The 21,592-nt window shown below is 35.0% G+C and overlaps 1 protein-coding gene and 1 pseudogene across 1 annotated transcript in view; one reads left to right on the top strand and one right to left on the bottom strand.

Annotated features, from left to right (window-relative positions):
* The window catches only part of LOC127175936 (tripartite motif-containing protein 16-like), a 424,611-nt pseudogene that overhangs the window by 207,624 nt on the left and 195,395 nt on the right, over positions 1 to 21,592 (top strand).
* LOC127175859 (neuropilin-1a) overlaps positions 3,206 to 21,592 on the bottom strand; it is a 35,311-nt gene continuing 16,924 nt past the window's right edge. Inside the window, exons 7-17 of the mRNA XM_051127156.1 lie at positions 16,434 to 16,589; positions 14,904 to 15,048; positions 14,228 to 14,559; positions 12,147 to 12,291; positions 11,846 to 12,013; positions 10,521 to 10,565; positions 8,910 to 9,056; positions 8,373 to 8,722; positions 8,199 to 8,295; positions 7,819 to 7,863; positions 3,206 to 6,082 (exon numbers count right to left, since the gene is read on the bottom strand). Of these exons, the coding sequence (XP_050983113.1) occupies positions 5,814 to 6,082; positions 7,819 to 7,863; positions 8,199 to 8,295; positions 8,373 to 8,722; positions 8,910 to 9,056; positions 10,521 to 10,565; positions 11,846 to 12,013; positions 12,147 to 12,291; positions 14,228 to 14,559; positions 14,904 to 15,048; positions 16,434 to 16,589 (1,899 nt within the window). The 3' untranslated portion in view covers positions 3,206 to 5,813. The remainder of the gene's footprint in view (positions 6,083 to 7,818; positions 7,864 to 8,198; positions 8,296 to 8,372; positions 8,723 to 8,909; positions 9,057 to 10,520; positions 10,566 to 11,845; positions 12,014 to 12,146; positions 12,292 to 14,227; positions 14,560 to 14,903; positions 15,049 to 16,433; positions 16,590 to 21,592) is intronic.

Below are 21,592 nucleotides of genomic sequence, written 5' to 3'. Positions count from 1 at the left end.
CCCGCATTTCATCCTGTGTTAGTCGGATAAAACTGTTAGACGTTTGCGGTTTCACAGACCTACCTAAAAGACACTTTAAACTCAAAATATGTGCGACTGTAAAAGGGAATAACCAAGCAATAGCAGAAACAATGAAAATACTTAAAGTTCTCTCTCCCTCTCTCATAACACAACACATGAGACACATTTATAGTTTAATCAGATCTGATTATGGTTGTGTGTATCATCTACAATATCTCGACTGTAGATACAGCTAGGCTCAGGGTTTCACAGACAGAGAGCTCTTTTGTATATACTTTTATGAAAAATTCATTTCAGCTTGGTTTTTACTGCTGGTCGAGGATCAGTCCGAGCGTACAAACATGGACAGTTTCCGGCGTGCCCCATATAAGACTGAATAATTAGACGTCATTACTCACCTCGACTATAGTCTAAACAGAGATAAGATCTCATACTACTGAGGAAACGTCCAGTTTATGGCAGTCAAAAGGACTTTCTTACTCATATTGAATTCTTACTCATGACTGAGCCAGTTGCATTGAGTTGAACAATAAGCAAACAGAGGAAAACACTTAATGCAACAAAGAACCAATGCCCTAAAACAACCCCCAATCTGTTATGATAAAAGGCAACTGCTGTGGGAAACAATACCTGCTTTGCAAGCAAACTGAGCATGAAGGTGTGAAAATATGTACTTGCATTTCCTGTTTAGAGAAACTTTACATCAATGTTCTTTAACTGCCTCTTGTCTGTGAAATGTATATTAGGGGTACGTTCTCCAACAGGGGAACATTATATTTATGTAAACAAACCTTTCATGGCTAACCAACGGAGAATGTTAGAATGTCTGTTTTGGGAACATTCTAAGAACTAGAAACTAACATTCCAAGAATGTTCTTTATTTAAACAGAACCGTTTATAGAATGTTCCCTTAATAACCTGTTTTAGATTACTCTGATATTATTTATTTACCTTGCCGTACATCAGCAGTCTTCCAGAACTTCAATGTTTTAGTTAATAGCGGTCATGTAAGTTTGCTTAAATGTTCTCTTCTTCATCAACTTTGCATTGGTCATAACAACAGATTTTAGGTTGTTTTGTTTTGTTTTAATGATCTTTGACAGGAGCTCGCCAATTTACTCTAAAAATAGCTGTGGAATGACTGGACTTCATCTGGCTTGATGCTGAGAAGCAGTTCACATTTAGGACATTCCTGAGAAAGAGGGAGAGGGGGAAGAAAGAGAGGGGGGAAATATAAGGAGGAGATGAGAGTCAGTCTATGGATTACTAAGAGTTTGACTGTTTGTGGAAAGAAATATGTCAGCCATATGAGCCAGTGTTTACAGACGGATCATGATGAAGGTTAACTGGAATGAGATCACACCCCAGTGCTCACCCAATGTAGCACATCATAGCGTCAGCTATGCCTACTAACACATATATGGGCCACTCTACGGAATTGGTGCAAACTGCTGTCCCACAACCAAAAACACATTTAAAAAGCATTTAAGTATAAGATCCTTTTATTATCTATTGAAACCCACAATAATACTTAAAATATCAGTAAGCTTAATGTACATAAAATCATCATTTAGTGGGTACTTGCAATTGGAAGGTGGCTGTCCTAAACCCTAACCACTACATTTCAACTTATGAAAATAATACTGAAATACTTTTTGCGTTTTATTCTATAGATGTATTTGGATTTTTTTAAGGAAAAGTTCATTTTTTGTAAAAATAAATTTGTCTCGCATTTTCATGTCACTGCCAAAACGGTGTATGTTATTAGTTCATTGGCTGATTTTAACTACACCCCTACATTTACATTTATGATTAGGAAATATTTACGTGTTACTCTTATAGCAACATGGTGAGTAGATAGGCCCAATCATTTTGAGGTAAATGTGTTCAAAAGTATGCGTGTAATTTTTCTATAATTAAACACTTTTTTGGGTGTTATTCCATAAGATTTAGTTTTTATATGTGTACAACTATTCAGAACTGTGCTAGCTTACCATGTGCTGATTAGCATCTTTGAGCTAGGTTCAAAAGTATCTAAAATTGTAAATAACAGTCACGACCGACTGAACATATGGTGAAGTTTCAGTAGTGACATCTTTGTTTTTTTGGGGGGTGTTATCCCATAAAATTGTCATTACCGCAACAGACATGACCGAAACATGTCATCAGCGGCAACAGTACTGCCTTTGAGGTACTGTCTTCTGCTTTTTTAAAAAAAAAAAAAAAAAAAAAAAAACGAAAATAAAAAAGTTTCTAGGCTAAATCACAGGTCAGCTGACTGAGCTGAACTCTGCATGTTTATGAGGTTTATCTGTGGCAACATCTCTGAGGAAGTGGCACAGCGGTGACATATTCTCACTGATGAACTAATGTGCTAACACACAAAATACAAACTCAGCGGTTAATCGGCAGAAGTGCTGAAGAAGTGGTTTGGATGTGAAACCGCACCTTGCTGTCTTTAGTAAACTATGTTACCATGACGACACGAACTTCACAATACTTGTTCCCACGAACTTCCCCATTAGCAATACAATTAACTTAAACATTTTAACCAAAGGGTATGAGCTCATTCATCAATTTAATTATACAGAACGTTACTTTGACTTACGTCGGATCTGAGAAAGGAACCTCGTTGAGTTTCTGAAAATGAGATTATGCCCTCTAGTGGCAACGACATAAAACAGCAGCCACGTTGACCTTATAGAGCAGCTCCATCTAGCGGCAGGGCAGCGGAAACAACATGACAGCAAGTCTGAAAGAACATGGGAAAGAAACGGAAGCCATTCGCTTCATTAGAACTCGGCATGATTTTGAAACTGTTATTTAAAGGGAGAAAAAACACATATGGTTGCTGTAAGCTCTTATGTGGGCGCGGTCATTTGTAAATGTTATGGGTGTGGCTTCCGGTCTCATCTAGCTTTTTTAGTTGTTCAAAACTGCTTGTTTTGCTGCTTGGTATTGTAAATTGGTGTTTTACCATATTATTTTAATGTGTTATTTTATTTTTAAGCACATTGGTTTGTAGTGCAAACAGTTTTACCGTTTACTGCATGTTGTTATTCTTCTCGTTATTTCCCAGTGGCGGTTAATAAACCGGAAGTCTCACTCGTAGTCTTACTTCACGTTAAATAATAGGCTAAACAAGCAAAAATGTATTTATATAAAGAAGTTATTTCAAACAAAATCTTTATAAAAACTTTATTAACTTCGCTCTTTGGAATGTTGTTGTTGTTGAGAAATTCATAAATCTGATTGGTTAGATTTGATGCTGCAAACAGGTGATTGGTTGAATTAGTTGATGCAGGTGGGACTCAAGTCTTTAGTCTTTTTTTATCTGTTCATCATAGAACTGTGAATACAAAACAGCCACCAGACAGACTGGACTTCATAACATCAAGTGAAATTGAGTTTTTCTGTAAGAGTCTGTGATGAAAACCCAGTTGAGTGTCACTTCAGTTCCTCGGGACACAAAAACAACTATTACGATTAAGAAAAATACCATTTGATTTTAAATAGCATTAAAAAAGTGAGCTGTTACACCGACAGTTGGATTTCTCTTACAACGTAAAGTAGTTAACACTTTTATTACTATCTAAATCTGTCATTAAATATAATTCTCAGTGCAAAATGACATACGTTGGTTGATTTGAGGGGAGGGAGAAAAGTTCCTGGCGTCTCCTGAAAACAAACTGCTTTACTGCTGTGTGTGAAATAGACCCAGATGCCTTCGTCAGCACTCGTCGTCTCATCTTTCTTAGGTTGTCCTGTCGACGCTTAAGAGCACGGATCAGTTTGTGCCTTTCACATCTTTCAAATATAATTAATTTCCTCTGGGAGCTGCTTCTACATTAGCGCTCTTAGATGCTTCATTTGCTTTGTCTCCGCTTTCATTCCCAGACGTTCCCAGAGTGAGCGTCTCCCCAGCGTCTCCTGATCAGGAGGGGTCCGGAGTTTCACAGATGGTCTGCAGACATTGTGATGTCATGCTGAAATATGATGTCACTCGATACCATGGCAACACAAGTTTACAGACATGTTACGTGGGCAGCTGAAAGAAGATTTCCACATTACTAGACACATGGAATGTCTTCAAAGCTGTTGTTTTACAATATATAGAGTGAGGAATGGACCAAATAAAGCTGTAGAATCTCTTATTTATATATGTCATGCGTATGTCCTGTTGAGATATATTAGATGAATGAAGCATTTAAACATTGACCCTTCGACCTGTATTGACCTGTAACATGACCCTGAAGTAGAACTGTAATTTTATAGGGCATTTAGTAATAATAAAATAAAATCTTGATTCATGAGCGTTGTTGTCTTTTTACCAGCTAAATATCTAAACATTTTTAAAACGATACATTTAATTGAGAAGCAAAACATAAAAATATTAGTGCTGTCAAGTCGATTAATTGCGAATAATAGCATCAAAATAAAAGTTTGCATTTACATAATATATGTATGTACTGTGTATATTTTTATGCATGTATGTATATATATATATATATATATATATATATATATAGCACTCATACATGTATATATTTAAAAATTTTATGTAATATATATTTATATTTATGTATAAAGCATATATAAATATGAATTTGTACACATGTAAGTATTTTTTAAATATTTACGCTTGTGTGTGTATTTCTATACATATAAACATACACAGTACACACACACATGTATATATAACAATTACATATATATATATATATATATGTATGTATGTATAATATAAGTCATATATAATTATGAGTTTATGCATACATGTAAGTATTTCTTAAATATATACATGTTTGTGTGTGTGTATTTATATACACATATAAACACACAGTACACACACATATATTATGTAAACCGAAACTTTGGATGCAGTTAATCACGATTAATTGTGATTAATCGATTCAAAAACAGAAAATATTTTTCTTATACCATTAGCAATTCTTTTTTAAACATATACCAGTAAAACTAATTTCAGTGATATTTATGCTTAAAACAAGAAAAATTAGCCATTATTAGCCATTGGGCTAATATCTTATTCAATTTTGCTTGTCAAGTAAATTATCTTAGCATTTTTACTTAAAATTGACTTTAAAATCTGCATTGCAGAGAGCTGTGCAATAAATCAATAAATTATGAAATCTGGTCATATTATAATGATTCCCCAACAAAATATTTTCTGACCTGTTGTTTTACAATATTTATAGCATGAAGATGGACCGGTAGAATCTAGACACATAGACATAGAAGTCATGTGTATGTCCTGTTGAGATATTTTAGATGTAATATTATGTGCTGACCTCTGACCTGTATTGGCCTATATCTGTGAACAGTTTGTGCTCAAGAGCGAATGACTGTCTAAGGAGGAACCCATGTGTAAAAAGGCAACAAAAATACGTTTAAAGGCACCATTGGAATGAAGTGTAAGTTACCAACTAAACAAACACGTCTCCAAGCATAAACGAGCACAATAACACTGAAAACCCAGTTGTGTACAGCTCTGAAAAAAGGGGATTGTAGAAAAAAATTTCCAACTGTGTGAGAGGATTCATCATTTTGTCTTGGTCTCATCACCAGCAACGAATGTACAAACGAACAAACAAACAGTAGACAATCATCGTCTGGCTGTACAATCTATACACGGTGCCCTCTAGGCCAGTTTCTCTTCCTGCATGTCCTGAGAATACCGCTCAGTCTCGACTTTGAGAAACAACGCAACCGCGTTCTAAGAACGTTCATCCAACATTGTCCAGCAAATGTTTCCCGGCTTCATCCAGCATTCCTCATGCCTCCGTGTAAGATTTCTGTGCACTAAGTTTTTCTTTCTTTAGTTTGACTCCGTCCACCAGCTCAAAGTTGTAGTTTTCCAGAGCGGAGAGGTTCCTGTTTGTAGTGTGAGCGCACGCGCAGTAGAACAGCACCCCACACACGGCGCCCAGCAGGACTCCCACGGCGCTCATCACGATGATGGTGATCAGGATGGGGTCTAAACTCTTCAGCATGGAGCCGCGTCCAAAACTCCACAGGGTGTTGTCAGTTCCCTCACAGTTCACTGTTGTGAAAGACAAGAGACAAAAGATTTGAAGAGTCTGAGAATCAGAACATGCTTATAAAATGGACAGTTCCGGTCCTTGATTCTGATTGGTCCAGCCACGTTTGAAACTGTTGTAAATTACTCTACAAACAAACACATTTGTTTACGTCTCTGTGTTGCTCGTCAACCACTTTGTTGCAACCATAACAGTTTCTGAGGAACAACATTGTTTAGCGGAAGATTCATGTTTTTATTAATATCATTACACTTTTTTTGCTCTGTTTTATTTTGTGAAACCTTACTACGTATATTTAATAAAGCAATAAGCCCCAAGAAGCTGTGGTTTACAGTGAACTTATAACAGCTAAGGGGGTTTTAGGCATGTGCCAAAAAACATAGTTCCTCAAAAACAGTTGTGGTTGCAACAAAGTGGTTGACGAGCAACACAAAGACGTAAACAAATGTGTATAATTATAGAGTAATTTACAACAGCTTCAAACCTGTCTCAACCAATCAGAATCAAGGACCGGAACTATCCGTTTGATAATAACCATTGTATAAAAGCAATAATCCCTGTAAAGCTGTGGTTTTCAGTGCCTAACAACGCCCCTTAGCTGTTATAAATTTACTGTAAACCACGGCTTCTTGGGTCTTATTGCTTTAATATATATAAAGCATAATTACATTATATAAGAGAATATATACAGTTAGCTGGTCATTATCGCAAAGTAAATCTCAACAGTGTGATCAGGACAGTTTACGCATCTTTATACCAAAATATTTTATTGCAGAACGACCAGCACAATCTCACAAAAAAAACTTGTTTAATGATTATTTTGTGTCCTTTTTCCAGAAAAAAATATCTAAACAATAATTTAATTGAAAAGGAAAATATTAAAATAAATGAATAAATAAATAAAACTTGTTTTAGAAAATGTATCTGGAATATAGTACTGAATTAAATGTTTTTTAAAATTCCATTAGCAATTAATTAATTAATAAAAATTGTTTTAGTGAATATATCTTGAATACAGTATTGACTTCTATATTTTTCTTACTCCATTAGCAATTAATTAATAAATAAATCTCGTTCTAGAGAAGACATCTTGAATATACTATTGAATTAAATATTTTTCTTATTCCTATTAGCAGTTAATTAATAAATAAAACTTGTTTCAGAGAAGACATCTTGAATATAGTACTGAATTAACTATTTGTATTATTCCATTAGTAATTAATTAATTAAATAAAACTTGTTTTAGAGAGTATATCATGAATACAGTACTGAATAAAATATTTGTATTATTCCCAAACAATTTTGACTTGTTTTAAACGAATGTTACTAAAACCAATTTTAGTGACAATTTAATCTTTTTAGTCACATTTAGCAGCTTTTTTTTAAACTTTGCTATTGGGCTTAATATCTTATTCAATTTTGCTTGTCAAGTAAATGTACACTGTAAAAAATGTTTTTATTTAGTTGTAAATAAAACTATATTAAATTATTAAGCTTTACAAGAAAATACTACATCAGTTTTTCTACTTAAACATTTCATATTTAATTGTGTTACTTGCTTCTTTGTAAATTTTTGTGAAATTTACTAGCAATTTCTGAGTAAATGTGTAAATTTTAGTGTATTTTAAAATTATTTACTCAAAAATAAGACAAAAATAGTTTCGTTTTGTTTTCAGTACAGAGAGCTGTGCAATAAATCATTAAATTGGCTCTTATTATAATGTACTGTGGGTCTTACCGATCTCATCAACTTCATCTTCATCACCTTCTGTATTATCTGGGTCTGAAACGCAAATGCATATTCAATCAATGAGACGAGTAACAGTATGGTTATTCTAGAAGAAAAAAATCTCATTCATTCTGCTCATAAAGACATTTTTGGAAAAACACAAACAGCAATTTTCATAGTCAGATAGACGATTCCTTTAAGATCACTGAAAAGTGGGTGGTCACTGTTGTGGTTCATTATAGTGGCCGGAAAATTATTTTCGATTATTAATATAAGACATGATGTGTCAAATACTGAACCAGCATATTAATGCAGGTTATTGACTGGTGAGAGAATCTGCTAATAGAAAGGAGGAGGGGCTTATGTAAAAGGGGCGTGGCTAAACATACCCTTGCACTCTTCAGGATCCACTTCATCCAATATCTTTATATCATCCAGTGAGATGTAACCAGAATCTGTAGGATCCACTTGAGCCTCGATGATCACCTACAATACACACGTAGAAAGAGAGTTAGCATCATGTTGTAATCAGGAAGTTCGGTTCATCAAGTAGGCATCAGTACCTGATAAGGACTGTCGGCACTGGGAATCAGAACTCTTCCTTCCCTCCATCTGCTTTTCATCTGGCCGTTGACAGAGCGGATCAGAAGCTCATTGTCGTCTCTCTCCTCCTCCTTTAAATCTAATTGCTCTAACTTCTGCTTGATGCTCAGAGTTCCTGTATGTTTCTCAGTGAAGTGGTACCAGAAAGACATGCACAGGTCTGAATCCGGGGCCGTGACGGGCAAACTGGCCAGCCTCGCCACCCTGCCTTTTCTCGCCAGTTCTTCATCTGTCTCCGCTTCAGTTTTTCTCTCGATCTCTATCCGCGCGTTTGTGTTAGAAGCTGCGTAAATGAAGTTATGAGGCTTCCCTGAATCAGAAGAGAGGAGCTATCAGGTTGTGAACGTATGAATCCATCACACTTCCTGCAATCATTTTAGCATTTCATCTCAATATTCTGCGCTACTTTAATCTAAAATTGATGTAATGAATGTGCATTCAGGAATTTATAAATCTAAATTTCATGCTAGTCTGATGAACAAGTCAATTATTCTTACCTGTGTGGTCCAGATTAGGCAGTTTGTGATCTGCATGTTTGCTGTTGTTATTTATATGCCATTCAGCTCCTTCAACTCCATCCTGACTCCATCCACAGTAGGAGGGGTTATCAGCCCAGCCGAAGTCACAGGCAAACCAGATATATGCTAAACGGGAGCATAAACAACACTAAGTCAACTTTACAGTCAATTTACCTTACATTCAACCCAACCAAAGATGTTCAAGTAAGCTGCAGTTAATGCAGTATGGTACTCTATGATTTTTGGACTTGCAATAGCTTATTAGTCAAAGCTCTGGGCAGGTATTCAAAAGGTTTTAAGTTCAAACCCCAAAGGAGGTGAAGTGCATTAAGCAAGCTTGTATCCGCCAATAGATACTGCAGTGAAATCTGCTAAATCACCAATAACCATTGGCCAATTGCACAGCAATGTATTTAGATATCACATTTTCCAATGACTCCAGTAAATCTCTGAACTTTTCAAATCTGATGTGTTTCTGTAGTGTTGTTTTATGAACATCTAAGCGTCCTTAAAACACATTTGTGACCCTGGAACACAAAACTAGTCATAAAGTTCAATTTTTTGTAACTGAGATTTATACATCATCCGAAAGCTGAATAAATAATAAATAATATTTGAGAGATACGAGATACAACTATTTGAAAATCTGGAATCTGAGGGTGTAAAAAAACCTAATTATTGAGAAAATCACCTTTAAAGTTGTCCAAATGAAGGTCTTGGCAGTGCATATTACTATTTAAAAATTAAGTTTTGATATATTTACGGTAGGAAATTTACAAAATATTTTCATTGAACATGATCTGTATCTAACATCTTTATGATTTTTGACATAAAAGAAAAATCTATGATTTTGACCTATGCAATGTATTGTTGGCTACTGCTACAAATATACCTGTGCTACTTATGACACATTTACGACACATTTAACTGAGAAGCAAAATTCAAAGATTTCAGAGAATATATTTTTATTTAAGTACTGAATTAAATATTTTATGTTTTCTTCTTCTAAGTATAAATCAGTAAAACAAAATCTATTGTTATAAGTTTGTGCAAGAAAAATAAGTAGTAAACCTCAAAATCTTACAGACAAAGGCAGTTTTTAAAAACCATACACTTCACAACCAACATGTTTCTGTGGTGTTTAATTTTCTTGTTATGCATGCATTTATGTTGTTTTGCAAGTTACTAAGTATCATTAGACATCATGAAGGTTACAGTCAAAAGTAACAGACTATGTGCAGTGTTTGAATCTTTTCAAGGCTTTTACAAAGTTCAACGCTGGAGATTACGTCATGTAATTATGCAGCACAACACTTGGTGGCAGTAGAGATTTTCTTTGTGCTCAATATGGAAAACCCCAACGTGAGATTGAGGATTATGTTCCTCCTTTCTGTTATGTTCATCGGGCTAATCAAGTATCTGTATGCTCCCTGGTCACATCATAATGTGATTTAGTAGGAATTCTAATCAGCCACTAAAGAGAGTACCCATCAAGGATGCACCAGTTTTTTTTACGACAACAGCAACACTCCAAATTGTTATTGCCACTACAGATAATTGTCTATTTTGTGTGTGTGTGTAGTTTCTCACCAGGTACTGCTTCCATCTCCAGAAATGGCTCTGCCACTGCAGTTTCTGTGGAAAACAAAATGCAGAAAGTGCTACAGAGTTAATGAAATACAGACTAGTTAAATTTCATTTGCATGTTCTGTATGTTTATGCATTTGATTCATGTTGAGTCACTCTGTGTCATTCCCTAAAAGGAGGAACAACTGAAACCACATGCAGAAATAACAGGCTACTCAGGGTGGCCTTATAATCTTGTTAAGATGAAACCTTATACATAGACATTTCATCTTACATGTATTTAATTATATACAGTGAAAAGCTGCACTACAGCTGGAACCACAATGCTTCTCTGTATAACAACACAGATGCATGTATGTAATATGTAAAGGTCTGTTTTAAAGGGGTTTAATGTGTTTGAGCTGGTTTTGGCGTCTTTAGAGAGAATCATATCCTTGCTGAATAAAACAACAAAAACAATGACAGAATTGTAATGGTTTTAATGGAAACTGTAATAGTGCCTACTGATCTTTACTGGTAATTAGTCACCTTCTATTGGTGGCTTGTTAAAACCACTAAATCCTAATGAAATATGTCCCAAAACACACTTCAGGAAACCATGTTTTAATGGTTAAAAGTTGATGGTTTGTAATGTTTGTAAGGGTAGTTTTTTCAGCAGAGAGTGCCAAAAGGCTGGAAAAGCCCTTATATGTAGATGATTTGGGCGTGTTTTATGCAAATGACTAACCTTGGACATGTGACTGCTTATTTAGAATACTCCAAAATTCATTAACATTAAAATGAGGTTAAGAATAAATCATGTGCATAGGCACATGTTGTGAATTAGCTGGGAAGTTCCCATGTGCGTATAAATACGAAATAATCCATAGTTATCAGTGAATGAGACCCATTGTCTTCAATTGTGTATTTGTGTGTTTGTGCAATCTGATAGGCCACATTTTTGTTCGTTGTTTGTGCGTAACCTATGGGTCGTAGCATGTTGCTGTTTTGCTAAGCGTACGTAACCTGCTGGGTCGTAGTTGGTCTGTATTTCACAGTGTGGGTGTTTGTATTTGTAACCTTTTGGGTCATAGTCTGTCTCTGTGTGGATGTTTGTGTATGTGCGGTTTTGCTTTCCTAGTAGGGACCTGAATGTCCCACAGAGATAGTAAAACCTGAAATTACCAATGTTATTGGGACCTCCCAACAGTCCCTATTATGAAAACAGCATAATAGAGTGAGTAAATAATGTCTTAATTAAAATCTAAAAATACCGTAAGGTTTCTCTAAGGAGATGAGGTAGTGTAGTGTTATGGTGATCTAATAACATGTATGTGTGTGTGTCTGACCTGTTGTGTCGTAGTCTGTCACTGACTCACTAAGGCAGTTTCCGTCATCATCGCAACTCTCCTCTGCCGTTGGAGTAATGGTGGCTGTTGGAATATTCCCTGGAGCGCTAGTGACGGTAACTACTGTAGTTTCCATGGTGGTGGTGAGGGGAAGAGGCGTTGTGGGCTCTGAAAAGAGATCAAAGATGTTTAGACAAGCAAGGCTTTTACAAAAATATACAACATTTAAACAATCTTGCTCATTTGGAATACAATGAGATTGCTCTGAGCTCTGTGATTGGTTGGTTTGGTTGTCACTCACCTTGCAGGTCACACCCTAAAACCTCCAGCCTTAACCCTATGCCTTCTGGAGAACCACGCTCAGGGTAGATACGCAGGAAACGCATCAGCACCGGATCAAAAGTACGTACTTCTGGTGTGTCATGATTCTGATTACCTATAAACACCTGGATGGGTAAAAAAAATTTTTTTTTACAACAATTATGTGAAAAACTTCATTTCATTCATACCAAGAACAGTAACTATCAAGATAACTATAACGCTAACTATAAAATTTGACTATTATTAGCGTCCACACAAGCAGACGATAACGTTAAATGTGCAACGCAGGCATTTTCTCCTCCTGCTTTAAATGTTCAAGGTTTTGAAAGTCGGGTGGATTCTATGGAAGCCCGTTTCTGCCACTGAATAAAAAATGCTAATTGTGAGTTTACATCTCGGAATTCTGAATTTTTTCTCAGAACTGAGAGATTTAAATACGCAATTACAAATTATAAAGTCAGAAAGTGTAAAATTTCGAGTTTATATTTTGCAATTCTAATTTTTTTTTTCTTGTGAGATTTAGACTCGCAATTGCAGGTTATAAAGTCAGAAAGTCAGATATTGCGAGTTTAAATCTCACAATTCTGACTTTTTTCTAAGAATTGTGAGACTTGAACTCGCAATTGTGACTTACATTTAGAAGGTCAGAAATTGCAAGTTTAAATTGACAGTTCTGACTTTTTTCTCATAATTGTGAGATTTAAACGTGCAATTTCGAGTTATAAAGTCAGAAAGTCAGAAATTACGAGTTTAAATCTCACAATTCTGACTTTTTTCACAGAAAAAACCATTTAAACTCCTAACTGCAAGTTATAACGTCAGAATTGCGAGATATAAACTTGCAATTGTGAGTTATAAGGTCAGAAAGTCCAAAATTTTGAGTTTAAATTCACAATTCTGAGAAAAAAGAATTGTGAGATTTAAACTCGCAATTATGACTTACAGTCAGAAGGTCAGAAATTGCAAGTTTAAATTCACAATTCTGACTTTTCTCTCAGAATTGTGAGACTTAAACTCGCAATCGCGAGTTCTAAAGTCAGAAAAGTCCGAAATTATGAGTTTATATCTCACAATTCTGATTGCGAGTTATAACATCAGAATTGCGAGATATAAACTCACAATTTTGAGTTACAAAGCCAGAAAGTCAGAAATTGCAAGTTTATATCTCATAATTCTGACTTTTTTCCCAGAAAAAACTCCCATTTAAGCTCCCAATTGTGAGTTATAACGTCAGAATTGCGAAATATAAACTTGCAATTGCGAGTTATGAAGTCAGAAACTCCAAAAATGCGAGTTTAAATCTCACAATTCTGACTTTTTTCGCAATTGTAAGTTATGAAGTCAGAATTGTAAGATTTAAACTCGCAATTTTGAGTTATAAAGCCAGAAAGTCAGAGACTGTAAGTTTAAATCTAATAATTCTGACTTTTTTCTCAGAATTGTGAGATTTAAACTCGCAATTGCAAGTTATAAATTTAAAATAAATCACGCAATACTGACTTTCTAACTTGCAACTGAGAGTTTATATCTCGCAATTTTGAGAAAAAAGTCAGAATTGTGAGATAAAAAGTCACAATGCCCTTTTTTATTTTTAATAGAATTCTGATTGGCTCTCAATGTTTTTATTGTTCATAAACTGGAAAAATGTATTGTTACAGCTGTCTGGATTTCCCTATTTTCTAAAATTAGAACAATTACTAAAACTTTATTGTTATAGTTACAACCCTTAACTATAACAATAGTTATGCAAATGACAGCATTTTACTAATAATTCCAATTCTATGAGAATAGCGAAGTCCAGACCACAGCTATGTTAACAACACAGAAAAACAAACAACACTTTCAGAACTTTCCAGCTGATTAATGATGAAAACATTAACAGCCAATCAGAATCCACACAAATTTAAAGAGCTTGAGCATTTAAAGTGGCAGACAACATAAATGCAGTAAGTGGTTGTAACAAACAGAATGTTATTGTCTGTTGGCATGGGTGCTAATATAGTTATAGTTATTAATATAGTTATCATTCTTTGTGTGAACAGGCTTTTACACATGCAATACCTTCACTCTGTTGCTGCTCTCCTCTAGTATTTGGCTCCAGTCTGTTCCATTTGTGCTGTATGTAACTCTGAAGCGTTTGATGAAAATATTCATGTCTCTGTACTTCCCTCCCTGCAGGATGAGACCCGTTACTATCCGCTGGGCCCCTAGATCCAGCTCCAGCGACTGGTTCTTCCCAAGACCCTGCTGGTGAGCGACCACCCAGCCCGTTCGGCCGGTTAAGAGCCGGGCCTGTTCAGGGAGCCAGCCCCTCTCTGGCGATGGCCACGCTGTGATCTGAGAGTCCGAAATCTGACCCGAAACCATCCCTAGCATACTGGAACACGGAGTATCTGAGAGAAGGAGAGAGAATATGAGCTATTTTAATAAAGGGAGCTCTAATATTCTGAGCCACAGGAAAGAGACACACAGGCTACTTTTCTACCTGTCAGAAATGGTGAGAATTTATTAAAATAAACACACACACATGCAGATGGGACCTCTTGATGTCAGCATTAGGTGTCAGTGAATAGAGAAGCGAGTCATTCTCTAACGATCACATATGGAGTGAGCGAATCTGGGGGAATTGAGAGTGACTCAGTGCTGCAAACCATAGCAACACCTGCTGGGATTTTATAGTGACGCCATGGCTAAATCTCACCACAAAAATCTGCTATGAGTGTGTGTGATGAGATACCTGATATTTTACATCCATACACCTCGAAACGCATGCAGATGCCCTGTTCCCAGGTCAGAGGTCGAATCCGTATGTAACGGGTGAGGATGGGTTTGGGGAGCCTGGAGCGTACCTCATCTGTGGGATTTTGATTTCCATGAAACACCTGAGAAACAGAGAAATGAAACATGTATCATTTCATCCCCTTTTTCCTCACCGAAGTTCAACTTATTTTTTTTTATTGGCATGATTGGTTTAGACACATTTTTGACAAAACAATCTACAGAAATAACAAAAAGGTAACAAAAAAAAAACAATAGAATATATACAGCTGAAGTCAAATGTTTACACACCTTGCAGAATCTGCAAAATGTTAATTATTTTACCAAAATAAGGGATCATACAAAAATGCATGCTATTTTTTATTTAGTAATTACCTGAATAAGATATTTCACATAAAAGACATTTACATATAGTCCACAAGAGAACATAATAGCTGATTTTATAAAAATTACCCCATTCAAAAGTTTACATACACTTGATTCTTAATACTGTGTTGTTACCTGAATGATCCACAGCTGTGTTTTTAATTTATTTATTGTATAGTGGTAGTTGTTTATGAGTCCATTGTTTGTCCTAAACAGTTAAACTGCCCGGTTTTCTTCAGAAAAATCGTTCAGGTCCCACAAATTCTTCAGTTTTTCAGCATTTTTGTATATTTAAACCCTTTCCAACAATGACTGTATGATTTTGAGAACCATCTTTTCACACTAAGAACAACGGATGCAACTATTACAGGAGGTTCAAACATTCTGATGCGCCAAAGGGGAAAATGATGCATTAAGAGCTGGGGGGTGAAAACTTTTGAACAGAATGAAGATGTGTACATTTTTCTTATTTTGCCTAAATATCATATTTTTTTTATTTAGTACTGCTCTTCAGAAGCTAGAAGAGACATGTTTCCCAGAAGACAAAATCAGTTCAAATTACCCTGATCTTCAAATCAAAAAAGTTTTCACCCCCCAGCTCTTAATGCATCGTGTTTCCTACTGAAGCATCACTGAGCATTTGATAGAGTGTTAATAGTTGCATATGAGTCCCTCAGCTGTCCTCAGGGTGAAAATATGGATCTCAAAATCATACAGTCATTGTTTGTAAAGGATTCAAATACACAAAATACTGAAAAACCAAAGAATTTGTGGGACCTAAACAATTTTTTTGAAGAACAGCAGGCGGTTAAACTGTTCAGGACGAACAAGGGACTCATGAACAACTATCACTAAACAAAAAAAAACAGCTGTTGATCATTCAGGTATCAAGAATCAAGCGTATGTAAACTTTTGAACAGGGTAATTTTTATAAATTCAACTATTATTTGGATTATATGTGAATGCCTTTTACGGGAAATATCTTATTCAGGTCAGAACTAAATAAAAAAATAACATGCATTTTGTATGCTCCCTCTTATTTTGATCAAATAATTAACATTTTGCAGATTCTGCAAGGTGTATGTAACTTTTGACCTCAACTGTACATATATTAGATACTCACAGCTTGTTTGGTTTTGTCTTTCACGGGAATCCAGTCCTCTCCATTTGAGCTCACACTGATCCTGTATGTTTTGACGTAGTATGCTTTCTTCGTTTCCTTTGATATGGCACCTTGTGTTCCTATGGCCGTCACGTAACGCAGGAAACCCAAGTCCACCTGCGAAAGACAGACAGAGATCATAAGAGAGGCCTTTTACTCTCTAGTGAGTGTTTTTGTATGCGGTAATGTGTTGTTTTGGACTCTTCACTGTGTGTTGGGGCAGTTGTCATGTATCTGCTAGTTAATCACCGTCAGACACACTGTACTGATTCACTGTCAGATTGTTATTATGATCTATGGTGTGTTCACTGCATAGCAGCAGTGAAGTGCAGTGTGTAGATAGGGGGGCTAAAAGCTTAACATGATTTACCAAGTAGGACATGTTCCTGGATCAATGTCCTTGTTCCTCATGGAACAACATTCCTAAAATCCCAACTGACCAAGACTTCAGCCTCAAAACTGGGATTCCCTTTGCTTTTAGAGTATTTTAGGTTTAAAGCTATGATAGAGTGATAGAAATGTTGTTCTAGTACCAACAAACAAATTTTGTTCCAGGAACATGTGCTACTGAGTCAGATTACACACACACACACTAAGCAAAACACAGCACAAGCTATGTGAATATAGTTTAATTACTGCCAAAAAACGCTAGAAAAAAGAGGTTCCCACTGTAAAACTATGACTTCAGCTCTACACCTTGAACAAATTAACACAATTATCAAATATATATACAATTTCACCAGACTTGGCAGCCGCTTGTTCATATTAACCAGTTCATTACTTAAAGTTGTTTTATTTTATTGTAGTTATTTTAGTTATTTTGTGATTTTTAAAATGTTTTGTTGCGTAAGTATACACTACCAGTCAAAAGTTTTTGAACAGTAAAATTTTTAATGTTTTTTTAAAGAAGTCTCTTCTGCTCACCAAGTCTGCATTTATTTGATCCAAAGTACAGCAAAAACAGTGAAATTTTGAAATAGTTTTTATTTAGTTTTCGGTTTGATAATATTTTAAAATGTAACTTATTCCTGTGAGTTCAAAACTGAATTTTTAGCATCCTTACTCCAGTCACATGATCCTTCAGAAATCATTCTTATATTCTGATTTGCTGCTCAAAAAACTTTTATTATTATAATTATGTTGAAAACAGCTGAGTAGAATTTTTTCAGGTTTCTTTGATGAATAGAAATTTCAGAAGAACAGCATTTATCTAAAATATACATCTTTTGTAACATTACAACTTCATCATCACTTTTGATCAATTTAAAGCATACTAAATAAAAGTCTTAATTTACTTCCCAAAATAAATATATTAATTAATTTATTTAAATAATGTATACTCCAATGTATACTCCAATTATACACTATACCATTCAAAATACTCCAAGCTTTTGAATGGTATGGTGTATAACGTTACAAAAGCTTTTTATTTCAGGAAAATGTTGATCTTTGGATCATTCTATTCATCAAAGAATCCTGAAAAAAAGGTACTCAACCGTTTGAAATATTGATAATAATAATAATAACGATAATAATAATAATAATGATGACAATAATAAAAAATAACAATAATAAATGTTTCTTGAGCAGCAAATCAGCATATTAGAATGATTTCTTAAGGATCATGGGACACTGAAGACTGGAGTCATGATGCTGAAAATTTAGCAAAAATGTACAGTTTTTTCTGTACTTTGGATCAAATAAATGCAGGCTTGGTGAGCAGAGGAGACTTCTTTAAAAAACATTCAAAATTCAAAAACTGTTCAAAAACTTTTGACTAGTAGTGTGTGTGTGTGTGTGGGTGTATATATGTAATTTCTTACTTGTTATGCTTGATTTTAGTATATTTTTGTTTGTATATTTTTGATATTATTTTATAGTATAATATAAATTTTCTTATTTAGTTATTTACTTATAAATGTTATGTTATGCTGTTACTCCCACTTGTCTAATACTTATGACAATAAAGTACAAAAAGTCTTACAAAAACTTCAGGTGAGGTAACACTGGCCACTGTACAACCAAACTGATTTTTGTAATCTAATTTCTTAAAATGTCTGTATTGGCACTCAAACACAGTCTTCTTTCATAATGTGAATCACTCACTCACAACAATAACTGGCCAATGAAACCAAACACACACTCAGAATTTATAAAAGCATCTATCATGGTCTTATATTGTATTTCAGGTTCCGAGAATCTCAATGTCCTTCCCTCCTCAACTATTACAAGAAGTCTGTTCTAAGGGTTTAGAGACCTCCAATAACCTTACAGTAACAATGACCACATAACACTAAAACGCGGTCAAAGACCCAGGTCGGAACGACAAATCATGTTGTCGTGGAGCAATTCCTGCAATATAAATCTAGCATGTCAGTTATTGTCTGTCCCTCGAGTGTGTGCGTGACTCTCGAGATAAATTAAACTCAACTGACGCAACAGAAGTGTGCATAAATAGCCTATTGAGAGAGTTTGGCTCAATGCAAGCATTCCTGGCACAAAAGTTCACATCTCTCTCCCACTGATTTCCACCCAAGTCTCAGCGAGCAGATGCACCAAAACCGCACTGCTGCCATCCCTTTCTCTTTCATTCTCTTTTTCTCTCTCTGAACAGGAAGGTATTATGAGGCTAATTGCTTTTCAATATTGTGCCATATCAGAAGTGGCCGAGCTGCCAACTGGAGCCAGCCGCCGCTAACAAGATCAACAAGTGTTAACAACCTTTAATGAGGGAACAATGGCAGGACAGAAGCAGAGGCCCTCAAATGCCAGGATCTAAAGACAAACACAGACACTTTTTTGCAGAAAACAGGATATTGGTGGGTGTGAGAGAGAGAGAGAAATAGGGAATCTAAGCAGGAAAGGGAAGAGGAATAAGGAAAGAGGAAGACGGTACTCTACTGACCCTCGTGCTGCTTTGCTTTCTTGGGATAGTTTCCAGGCGGAGGCCAAAAGACAAGACATAGTGTGATTCAAAAGTGCCCCGGGACAAGGATCACTTGTTCAAAGGCAGGAATATGAAGAATTTAGACAGGGAAGACAGATGGTTTGAGACAGCAAAAAAGAAAGAGGCCATCTAAGTAAAAATGGAGCAGCCATTTCTGAAAAAAACTTTGACATTGCTTGCCACATAGTTTGCCATGACAGTTTTGCCTTGATTCATACATTCATTGTGCTTCTTACCAACAGGGTAATGACTCCAACAGAAATTTACTATTCTTAAGAGTCATGACCAGTTGCATAAACTTAATAAGCCATACTTTTATTTAAAACCAATCCACGTTTCCATGTAACCGATTAAAAAAATTAAGACCAGTCTTAAAGAAAAAATTCAGATGACGCCTATGAACTTGTAAGACTATTCTAAGCATTATATGCAACTGGCCTCGTGGCTGAGTGGTAAGTGTAAAACCCATACAGTTTGCCCAAACAATAAACTCTTGTATTTCATTCAAATGTCATTTGAATTTATTTATTTATTTTTTTGTGAAAAACCTAATGAAAACAATGTCTGTGTTTCCTTACAATAAAAAGTGGCTGTGAGCTCCTAAGAGGAAAAAAAAAACACTATAAATGTTATATTAATTATACGAGTATGTGCTATATTTTTTATATCGTTTTTTTATTTATTTATTTATGTTTTTGGTTAAAGAAAATCAATACCTGGATTCAGCATTAAACTGATCAAAAATGACAGTAAAGTAGGGCCCTATAAAATCTATTTTATTTTTTTCCCCCAAATTCCATTTTTTTTTTCTGAATTTTTTTTCTGAATTTTTCTGAATTACATTTTTTTTAATGTCAAAATTAAAAAATATTAATCAAAAACATAAAACGTACACAATTTATCAGCGATTTATTAAAAGTTACATTTTAATGGCCCTATGAAATGTTATCAAATTTTATTATTTCAATTTTAATTATTATTAGTAGCACTGATTACAGTAAGTAATATATTTTTGTCAGTTTATTAAAGTTAAACCAGCATTTCAACGGCTTTATATTCACAGACATTAGTCCATATCGCGTTTCGATTCAAGGGTACTGACCTACTTTTGATTGGTTAATTCAAAATTTGGAACTTCCTAATAATCCATCGATAATAATAATAATAAGAAATGTCTTTTGAGCAGCAAATCAGCACATTAAAATGATTTCTAAAAGATCATGTGACACTGAAGACTGAAGTAATGGCTGCATTGCATCACAGGAATAAATTACATTTTAAACATTTAGAATAAATTACATTTTTAAATGTTTCACAGTGTTACAGTTTTTACTGTATTCTTGATCTTTGAACTTACCGACCCTTGAACTTCTGAATTATATATATATATATATATATATATATATATGTGTGTGTGTGTATATATATATATATATACATACATATTGCTATTAAGTAAATGGTGAGTAGAAATTTTGCCCATTGTACTAGTGATTATATCACCTGGATGAGCAGCAAAATCTTTAATAAAACACATCCAAATTTCAATCTCCATAAAAACTTACATCCTTAACATCTGGCGTACAAATGAACTTTATATTTACATATCAGACTTTAAAGATTTACATTTCTGCAGACATAATTATAGTCTTAAATATCAGACATATAACTCCATATCCTTAATGGTTCAAATCTTACATTCTCATTCTTAGCGGAAAGCAGTGACCTTTAAATACAAGTTCACTAGTTCAACTCCTGCTGCTAAAAAGAACTCTGTGCTAGAACCTTATGATCAGATTTGGAGGAATGACCTCTTTCTCTTTTGTGTCAGAATAAAATGTGTTGTCCAGATGTCTGTTTTTCTGGTAACGTCAGAAAATGTTGGCCTACTGTCAGCGCAAGCGCTGTCTACGGTTGCTCTGTAAATGTCCTCTTTCAGAGAGGAAACCCTTCCTGCGTGTACTGCTGTGAGAATGACAACATGCCAATCAAATTCTTTGCAAAAACAAAGAGCCAGGAAAACCCTTTCCTTCTGTCTATGTATGAGTGTGTCTGACTCAATTGCTATTGCAGATTTGACATTTATCACCTATATGTCTACAGATTAGATCTTAAATCAAAGCAAGAGGCAGTTAAAGTCAAAATCTGCGAAATGGTAATTATTTTACCAAAA

This window comes from Labeo rohita, chromosome 2, assembly GCF_022985175.1.
Source record: "Labeo rohita strain BAU-BD-2019 chromosome 2, IGBB_LRoh.1.0, whole genome shotgun sequence".
Classification (NCBI taxonomy): Eukaryota; Metazoa; Chordata; class Actinopteri; order Cypriniformes; family Cyprinidae; genus Labeo; species Labeo rohita.
The sequence above is the reverse complement of the archived record's forward strand: the minus strand, read 5'-3'. Positions and strand labels throughout refer to the sequence as shown.